The following is a 10,342-nucleotide window of genomic DNA, read 5'->3' as shown; positions in this document are numbered from 1 at the left end:
TTTGATATTTTCAAAACTGTGCGAAGCGCAGTTTATTTCCTAGTTAATTTATAAATAGGAGTCTTTAAATCGCCCTTCCAATGTTTCTAGCAAACATTCAAATTGATGAATAATCCATTGAAATAACTCCTTTGCTGTGGGATATTGGTTTTTCTCCCTACTCCCTGTTCTAAATCCAGCTACTTCTTTCATATCCCAAGCACTACCACATAAGACACCATATTTTATATTTAATTCTCTGCTATTCTAAATTTTTGCGTCGAGTGTGCACTTTTACAACAATTATAATCATTATAACCTGAAAACTATTTGTCAACAATATTCGCAGTTTCGCACCAAAATATTATTTTGCAGAGCAAAAATAGTCTTAAGGACGACGCATAACATAGCACACCTTTGACTTTTATTTATGGCCACATTCTACTTGGTACAACATATTATACATGTCCTGGCTTTTATTTATTTTACTATAGCCACATTCTGCTTGTTGCAACATATTGTTTATTTTATTAAATATTTAATACATTCAACATCATATCAGATGTATTTATCATGGTCTAGAGAGAAGCCGTTTCATCCTTCGAGGCCGATGATGCCTGCAAAGATACAAAAGAAATTAATTAATGATCACTAATAGCTACTAGTTCGAAACATCTTGAACCACATAAAAACTAACGGACAGAGTCTGCAAGCAAAGACTGCCAGCGGACGACCACCCGACTAGCGTAAATCACAATGCAAAATAATAGCGTAGTAATTCGAATTATTAAGTTAGCATACTTACACCAACCTACTCCGTCACCAGAATCTGGACCTGAGGGAGATGAACGTTCGTGAATAAATTGTCAACAAGAGTGAAAAATTTCATGTCAAAGACAAAATAAGACTAAATAAAATTTCATGATTCATACAGTACACGAAACTTGACTTCAATTTTTAATAAATCGCTGTTATAGCTTACTCAACCTATACTTTAGACAACATGATTCAAGTAAATAAAGCAATAATAAAGTATATTCAACTAGGAAAAAAGACTTGAAGTTCACAAAAAAATGGTATATTACTGGGCTTTTCGTGGACTACAAGACCCCTTCCAATAACGGAATCTTTTTCAGAAAGAGGAATCTGCAAAATGGATATAACATGTTAGAGATGAGTTCATTGGAGTTGGGTACTTGGGTCCATGAATATATAAATAGAAGCATAACAAAGCCTGAATGACAAGGAGATGAAAGAGTACCTTCTCGTTAAGGTCAAAAATAGCCTTACCTGAATCAGATATAAAAACCAGAAAAGAGTTAATGAATCGACAAATATCACACACCATAAACAACTACATTAGTCAACATGATATTATGTGCAGCATATACATACCACGATGATTAGCGGTGATATTTGCTATAACACCGTCTTTTGCAGCAGGTTTAAAAGGGCCTCCTGAAAGAAAACCAGCAAATGATGAATTAAGAAGGAATTCTATGACACGAAAGAGAGTTCTTATTCCCAGGTTTCCGCAAGTTATTAGGTGTACATAATAGAAATGCTCATAGTCAAAAGGGCCATATATACCAGTTGAATTCGAACCCATTCTGATGTCTCCGAATTCGTGAACAATGAGTGCATGAGCACCAGGCTCTAAACCTTGGATGCTTCCTTGCACGTGTGTTAACACATCTAGAAGAAGAAAAAAATAAAGGCAAAAAGAAAAAAACTAGTTTAGACTTGATTTAAGAACAACAAGTTCTAGAACCAACTAGTTAATCAGTGATTAAATTACCATTTTCTTTCTGGGAAAAGGTAACAGTTCCACCGACATCCGATGTTTCAGAACCTGCAACAGGTCCTTGACCACTCGATGTCTGATCAAAAACTGCAACTGCTTTCTTCATTTTGCTGTATGATCTGAGCAATACAAAATATTACATTTAAGTGAACCGTCAAGAGTATAAAAATCGTAAACTTCCAAGAAACAGAGAAACAACGCCATCAGAAGGAAAAAAATATATAATTTTTTTCCGAAAACAGAAGAAGTAACAAAACAAAAAAGAAACAGTTAAATTATAACTTGTTATGTCAGCGTAATCAGGAGTGCAAGGCTAACGCACGAACTTTAAACATTAAAAATAAAAATATAAAAAAGACAGATATTTTCACCGAAAATAGTGTTGAACAAAAACATAACCAAAGTCGGGCGCCAAACAAGTATGAAACCATAATAATATTATTTAAAAACTACAAACACATAAACAAAACTCTACCAAATATTGAGTAGCAATTATTTCCCACCACAAAATTACAAACACATTAACAAATCATCAGAAATCAGTAATGGGAGCTGGCTAAAACTGGATCTGTAAGTTACAGAATCTGTAACTTAGCCAGCTCCTAGAAACCATATTGATTAGATCAAAAGTGATCTAAGAGAAGTGAAATGAATAGTACCTCCGAAAGAGAAAGGAAAATGAAGAGGGCTTATAGAGAGAGAGAGTACACAGAGATTGGTTTATGGGGACTGAAAATTTTATAAGAGTGTGAACAGTAGTGATTGAAAAATATTACAAGCATTGTTGTAAGGCCCGCAACTGAGGTATAGTGCCACAATTTTTGTCCTTATCCCGACTAACCATTGGTTTAAAAGTCAAATAATCCAATGTGGTTTAGATTGCCATGCATATCTTTAAGCACAGCGGTGAAGTCAGTTCTTAAAGGTAAATTTGGGTGCAACAAAATTGTGGTTGTAGGTAAACAACACTCTGGTGTGATGCCAATAAATGATAGGCGAACGATGATTTTTGCACTAGTAGAATTTCAATTCTATTATCACATAATGTTGTTGTAATCTTTAGATGGATTAATTGACAGGGCGTGTCAAAAACCAACAATTTTAATAAAGCGATAAATATGAGTAAATTTGAAAAGGGTTAAAGAAAAAAAAAATGATGTTCAAATGGTGTTCTTCGTAAGTAATATCAGTGAACAATTAAAGTAGTATCGATTAGTATTAATCAGCCCATTGATTTTGCAGAGGCCATTTTCGTGAATTAATAATAAAAAATTTCGAATACACAACAATCATAATAAACCACTGAATTGAAGAAAATTTGAAAAATTTTGAAAAAAAAATAATCATGTGCAAAATGATGATCTTCATAAGCGATATAAATTAGCAATTAAAATTGTATTCATTAGTATCAACCAGGCACTTGCTGTCAGAGAGCGGCCATTTTCATGTATTAATGATAACAAATTTTTGAATCCCGAAATTGTTTAGAATTTTTTGAAACTTCTATTTCAGTATGATTTAGATTCGGTACTCGATTGAGTTTTTACTAGGATCCACTTATACATTTCATCTTCTACAATCAACGATCAGGATTAACTTTTCTAATTTTTTTTTTTTTTACTTTCTCAATTTCTCTTTCCAAATAAAACATACTTTTCATTAAAAGGTCTTGCTACCGTATTTTTTTTTTTTTTGGTAATTATTGTGTGCGGAAGTATCATTTCTTATGGTCGAATACCACTTGTGCACAAGTACTAAATCAATACGCGTCAAATATTCACATAGAAATAAAAAGACAAAAGAATTTAACGTGGTTCGACAATAAAACTTACATCCATAGAGTAAAAGAGAATAATTGTTTTACTAACAATTAATAGAGTACAAATTTAGATAATGAAACCTCATTTCCCAAATACTCAAATACACTTAATACTATCACATATTATAGAAAGAAATATTTTCCCAACACACATTCTCTTACATCTCTAAAAAATACAAAACCCAACTAAGGTGAAATAAAACATCTAAGCAATCTCACATTTTTGGGATAATTCAAAAATGAGAATCGCTTCTCTAATTATCGCAGCAAAAGTCTAATTTCTTTTCTTTTTTTCATTTTGCTTTTCATCAACTACTTCCACGTCCTCTGTACATCATCTTTCTTCTTTTTACTGGAATCATTTGGTTGTTGATGGTATTGTCCCAGATTTCATCTTTACATATTGAAGTTCCTTATCTTTTTCTGACTAATTTTTCGATGCAATGATCCATTTTGCCAGGATTTCATGATTCATTTTTGTGTGTTAACTTTCATTTGTGCTGAAAAGAACTTAAATGTATCTCATGCCTGCCACCTGTTTAATACCAGAATCATATCTCTCTTGTTGAATTCTCTTTAGCAAGAATAACATCTGAAACTATTTTTTTTTTTAATCCCTTTGGTTTTAGCTTTTTCTTCTGTGAGGAATTATATCTATCTTGTTGAACTCTCTTTAGCAAGAATAACATCTGAAATTACCTTCTTCTTTTTTTTTTTTTGCCTTTTTGTTTGGTTTTAGCTTTTTCCATTTGTGCTAAAAAAGATTTAGATGAATTTGATGCTTACCACCTGTCTAATATCATAATGATATATCTCTTGTTGAAATCTTTTTAGCAAGAATAATATCTGAAACTGTCCTTTTTTTTTGGGCTTTGGTTTTAGCTTTTTCTTCTACAAGGAATTATATATCTCTTGTTGAACTTTCTTTAGCAAGAATAACATCTGAAACTACCTTTTTTTTTTCCTTTTTCTTTGACTTTAGCTTTTTATTCTGTGAGGAATTTCATCATAGGTGGCAGGCATCAAATATATCTAAATCCTTTTCAGCACAAATGGAAGTTAACACACAAAAATTAATCATGAAATCCACGCAAAATGGATCACTGTGTTGAAAATTTTGTCAAAGAAAAATAAAGAACTTGAATATGTAAAGATGAAGTTTGGGACAATACCATCAACAACCAAATGATTCAAGCTAAAAGAAAAAAGATGATGTATAGAAGAAAAAGCTAAAACCAAAGAAAAAAAGATTCTCTATATCATCTCCATACATTTGAATCCCATTCTCTATATACTTATCTATTAAATTTTGAACATTCTCTCTGTATACCTATCTATTAAATTTTGAACATTCTCTCTGTATACTTATCTATTAAATTTAAAATTTTAATTTTACTTTGTACACTCATTAAAATATGAAAAAAAAATTAATTTAACCATTTAAATTAACTTACTAAAAACAACAAGAAAAATATTAAGAACAACAAAATAAAAAATAAAAAATATAGTATATACTTACAACAAATAGAATCACGTCAAGTTTAATATTGATTTTTACACTCATTTCTTTACCTGCAATAACAATTAAAAAAAAAAAAAAAGAAGAAGAAGCTAGAAGAAGTTAGGAGATGTTGTGACTGGATACAGCAGTTTATTTGGCTTTAATTTCCGCTTCCTCTCCCTCCAATTTTTTTTTTTATAATAATCAAAAGACTATATGAACATGTCGACAATATTTTAATTTAATTTAACATTTTGAAAAATCAAAACAGTCTCACAAATCTTATAGTTAAAATATTTCAAATTATCGATTTATATATTTTTCAAATAAGTTTTATTCGTGGAAATAAAATTTTCAAGATTTGGAGCGAAATAATTATAAATTTAATAACGAGTGTGCTATATGTGTGTTCAAAGTAATTATATTATTTCGACTCATAATAAATTATCCTTAATAGTAACTCTAATAACTGATATTTTTATAATAAATTATTTTATTAAAAATGAATGTTTAAAATAATTTTTAAATTATAAATAACCCTTCCCTTTAATAAATTTTTATTTGAGTCAAATCTGAAACAAGGCCGTGACTACTTTGTCAAAGGGGTTAATGTAACCAGTTGTTTGTATATATGCAACAAAGCCACTAACAACTTCTTGTATCTGTGCAACGGGCGGACAAAGATTGAAGTATAAATCTAAAATAATGTCTTAAATATTCGGAAATGATCAATTAACGTGTACATCGCTGTGGCGGAGCAACATATTTACCGTTGGGTGCAACCTAATTTTCCAGAAAATTATTTGTATTTTCAATTAAGCATTTTTTTTCCATAAAAAAATTATTTATATCCGCGCTGGCTTTAAATAGTATATAAAGGACCGGTTAAATCTTTTAGGGTATGATGATAAAGAACAAATTGATCATAGGTGATAATGAAGGAATTTATCACATATAGTATTCGTGATAACTCATTTGGGATATTGGAGATTTGGAGTCCCGAAATTCGTTGTAATTGTATAATAAGGGATTCAAATGCATAACTACTTCCTTTTGATGAACATATTGATTCCGTATTGTATGAATGTCACAAATTTTATTAAAAAAAAAATTAAATAGTAAGATAAATAACAATTTCAAAAATATGTTTACAAAGATTAGAAATTATTATGCATGATTAGCACAGAAAATTCAATTAAACAAAGGAGTGGGACTATTGGCACCCCTCCAAAGTTTATTAAAAAAAATATTAAATAGTAAGAAAAATAACAATTTCAAAGTCCTCTTAAAACCCATATTCTACTAAAATTATATTTAAGGACAACTGCAAATAAAATTAACCTCATTTATTATTTTTTTATCTCTTTAATCTATAATCTTCATGCATTACTAAAAGTAAAAAAAAAAAATAGTATTTTGTAATACTTGGAACATCTTCCACCAAATGGTTAAATTCTCATTTAATTAACGAATTTAAAATATATGCCCAAGTTTGAATCATTTGCTGCAACTTGATAATAAACATTTAATATAAGTTTTACTTCTCTTACGATTCAAAACCAATTATTGAATCAAATTTGCATCTCTCTCTCTCTCTCTTTTTTCTTTTAGTCTCCTCTATACAACTAATTTGCACAAACTTAAAACATTAATAATTTGTTTTTTCTTTCTCTTTCTTTTTCCATATTGATTGTTTTTATTTTCTTGGAAGTTAGTAATTGTGAGTTTTGCACTAAGTGAAGGATTGAAAAATGGCAAACTGGTTTACTTAAATAAGGGTACTTTTGGCATTAAATAGAATGTAATTAAAAATGGAGTTTTAACATGATTTTAGAGGGGTGCCAGTAGTTTAACTCAAACAAAGGGTCAATAACTAGTGTAATAATGGTATGGAAATCGGATCCTAAAGCCTGATCAATGTCCAAGTTGAATCATTCGCTCCAACTCGATAATAAAACATTTAATATAAGTTCTACTTCTCTTGCGACTCAAAACCAATTATTGAATCAAATTTGCATATCTCTCTCTCTTTTCTTTTCCTTTTTTTTTATTCTCCTCTATACAATTGATTTGCACAAACTAAAACATTAATAATTCATTTTTTCTTTCTCTTTCTTTCTCCATATTGATTGTTTTTATTTTTATTTTTTGGAACTTAGCGATTGTGAGTTTTGCAGGGAGTGAAGGACTGAAAAAGGGCAAAGTGGTCTATTTAAAGAAGGGTACTTTTGACATTAAATAGAATGTAATTGCAAATGGGGTTTTAAATTGATTTTAGAGGGGTGCCAATAGTTCAACTCAAACAAAGACTGAGTAGCTAGTGTAATAACGGTATGGGAATGGGATCCTAAAACTTGATTAGGCATTCATACATTTTTGCAATGGAGAGAAAAAACTGGCAAGGCTAAAATTAAAGTAATATATGGAGTAGGAAATAAATTTAAATACAATGTGCTTCACATTAATATCAATCTTTACACATTGCTAAACAAAATTTTCCTCTAAATTGAATTGGGTCAATTCACAAACTTACAATAAGTTTACACTAGAGTGAGTGATAAAAAAATATTTGGAAAGGTAGAGTACAAAGGGTGCGTTTGGTGTGCCGCATTGTAGTGGACTGTACAAAATTGTAACGAATTATAGTGTGTAGGAATTTATTAAATAATATAGTATTATATTAAATATTATTAAATAGTTATTATTTATTTATATTAAATAAATATTATATGAATTTAATAAATATTTAAATTAATTAATTATTTAGATTTATTAATAAAAATATAATTATCTGCAGCAAACTTCAACATCTTTTCTTATTTATCATATGAACATAAATTAATATATTACAAAAATATAATATTTTATTTGTATTGGATATAATAGTTAATATTAAATAAATAATTAAAATAGAAAGTGGCTTGCGCAAATTAAACACCCAAGGAGTGGCGGGTCTCATTTACACATTGATTGCTACACTATTTTCAAAAAATATACAGACCAGTGCAGACCCTTATTCATAGTAAATTGCAGTATCATGATCCTCCCACTACTTCTTTGCTAGTCTGTTACTTGTACACAAAATATGGTGGTGGGTTTTTTCTTCTTTTTTCTATCAACACCAACTTCATATATATAATTGTTTTCCTGTTATTTTCCTTTGGAATTGGAAGCATATTACGGGTGCGTTTAGGATTGAGGTGATGTAGTTTTTAAACCGCAACTACTGTGAAAAAAAAAGTTGTAATTATGAAATAAAGTTAGTAATATATAAAAAATGTAAATTTTAAATAATAATTTTAATAAAATTATTAAAGATAGAATAGATTTTCTATTATACAAGTGAAAAATCATATCAACATAACTTTCAAGCTACAACAACTAGTGTTTAACAAACATTTTAGTACTGTATTATAAGTTACAACTGCTCAACCTCAATCTCAAACGCACTCTACTACCCAAATGGGAAAAGTTCTGGCTGAAAGTCATATCCAAGGCTTTTAGTAATGATATATATACATGGATTGGAGTCACCTCCAAAATGTGAAATAAAATTTTCTGCTAATTTGTTTTTGGTTTTTGTTTTCTTCATTTATTTGGTGAAAGGTTTTTATAATGTTCAAAGAGGGCTCTGAATATGGAAAGGAAGGATAGGCAAATGAAACGATCTACTTTGAAGGATCTACATGCTAGAGTAAGAAGAAGATAAAGGGCCTACCAGCTAAAGTAAGAAGAAGATCAACAATATATAATGAGAATTTTTTCAATGAAAATTCACGCATGAAATTTTGCGTCAAATTTGTATTACACCAGATAATGTGATAATATAACAGATCTTACATCAATCTAAATCTATACCAATTGCATTGGATAATAAGAAGCATTTGTTACGAGTACATAAAAGTTTCTTCAACCATAGAAAACTAGAAATTTAATCTTTAAGCTATGCAATTGCAATTTAATTCCATTACACCTCTAAAATATGTATGACAACTAATGCTATTCACAAAATTGTGAAGTCACGTATAAATGATCCTCATACAAATCATGATACAATGATGTGAGCTACTGTGTTAAAACATAGCATTAAGATTACAGGTATTCCAGATTCCAGAAAAAGATAAAACATTGAGCAAAAGCTGGGGATAAACCAAATGAAAATGTACAGATGGAGATTATGACAAAAACATCCAATATACACAACAAAGTTTTAGATTTCTCTTATTCAAGATCATAGTCTCAAAAAGTTACACTCAAGCGTATATGGACCAGAATGCATTCAGCACATCATATCAAATGAATTTATTATGGTCCAAAGAGAAGCCGCGTGCATCATTCTTGGATGCCAATGATGCCTGCAAAGACCCCAACAAACAAAAATTAATGATCACAAATTCCTAGTTCAAAAATCTCAAACCACATGAAATAATGGATCGAGTCTGCAAGCAAGACACTACCAGTGGATGAACAGAGTAACTAAGAATATGCAAAATTATAGCTGAGGGACCTTACTGGGAATGATTAAGTTAGTATACTTACCGCAAGCTGCTCTGCAACAACATTTCCAGTGTTTTTGCTGAACTAATTTCCACTTGAGGGAGATGAACATTCATAAATAATTTATAAACAAGAGTAGAAAAATTCCACTTTATGACTAAATGAAGTATCGTTTAAGGAGAACATTGATTCATAGTACACGAAACTTGACTTCAAATTTTAATATATCATTGTTATAGCTTACTCCACCTGTACGTTGGACAACATGACTGAAAGAGTTTAATTATACTTCATCAGGATATTAGATCATTTCCTTCAACTTCACTTTACTTGAATGTAAACAAGGCGGCATTAAAGTATATTCAAGTTGGGGGAAAAAAGAGTCCTGAATTTAAAAACATTGTATATTACCCTTGCCAAGATTATCGGGATCTGAATGGACTACAACAGCCCTTCCAATAATGGAATTTGGGCAAGAAAGAGGAATCTATATAACAGTATAGAGATGAGTTCATTGGAGTTGGGTCTATAAACATATAAAGAGAAACATAACAAAGCCTAAATGACAAGAAGATGAAAGAAGTTGGACCCAAGGACCATTAGTGGGTATTTCGTTGGATATGCTGAAAGGTCTAAAGGGTACATATTTTACTGTCCATCTCATAGCACTAGAATTGTGGGATCAAGAAATGCAATACATATTAGTTGCTGTTGACTATATATCGAAATGCGTAGAGGTAAT

The 10,342-nt window shown here is 30.2% G+C and overlaps 1 protein-coding gene across 1 annotated transcript; it reads right to left on the bottom strand.

The window, feature by feature from the left end:
* Positions 1 to 386: 386 nt before the first annotated feature.
* Positions 387 to 2,599, bottom strand: LOC102628711 (superoxide dismutase [Cu-Zn]-like). Its single transcript, XM_052441812.1, has 8 exons — positions 2,443 to 2,599; positions 1,778 to 1,902; positions 1,570 to 1,674; positions 1,375 to 1,437; positions 1,241 to 1,269; positions 1,065 to 1,125; positions 785 to 814; positions 387 to 596 (listed from the first exon to the last, which is right to left on the bottom strand). Exons 2-8 carry the CDS (start codon positions 1,887 to 1,889, stop codon positions 574 to 576), a joined length of 423 nt encoding a protein of 140 aa, XP_052297772.1. The 5' UTR covers positions 1,890 to 1,902; positions 2,443 to 2,599; the 3' UTR covers positions 387 to 573.
* Between the last annotated feature and the right edge of the window lie 7,743 nt (positions 2,600 to 10,342).

The sequence above is a fragment of the Citrus sinensis genome, chromosome 5 (genome assembly GCF_022201045.2).
Source record: "Citrus sinensis cultivar Valencia sweet orange chromosome 5, DVS_A1.0, whole genome shotgun sequence".
Taxonomy (NCBI): domain Eukaryota; kingdom Viridiplantae; phylum Streptophyta; class Magnoliopsida; order Sapindales; family Rutaceae; genus Citrus; species Citrus sinensis.
The sequence above is the reverse complement of the archived record's forward strand: the minus strand, read 5'-3'. Positions and strand labels throughout refer to the sequence as shown.

Excerpts from the sequence above, each read along its gene's own strand:
- LOC102628711 (XM_052441812.1), bottom strand. The coding sequence starts at position 1,889 with ATGAAGAAAGCAGTTGCAGTTTTTGATCAGACATCGAGTGGTCAAGGA. Across the intron at positions 1,438-1,569 it reads AATGGGTTCGAATTCAACTG|GAGGCCCTTTTAAACCTGCT; the intron begins GTATATATGGCC and ends GTTTTCTTTCAG. Across the intron at positions 1,270-1,374 it reads TATCACCGCTAATCATCGTG|GTAAGGCTATTTTTGACCTT; the intron begins GTATGTATATGC and ends TATCTGATTCAG.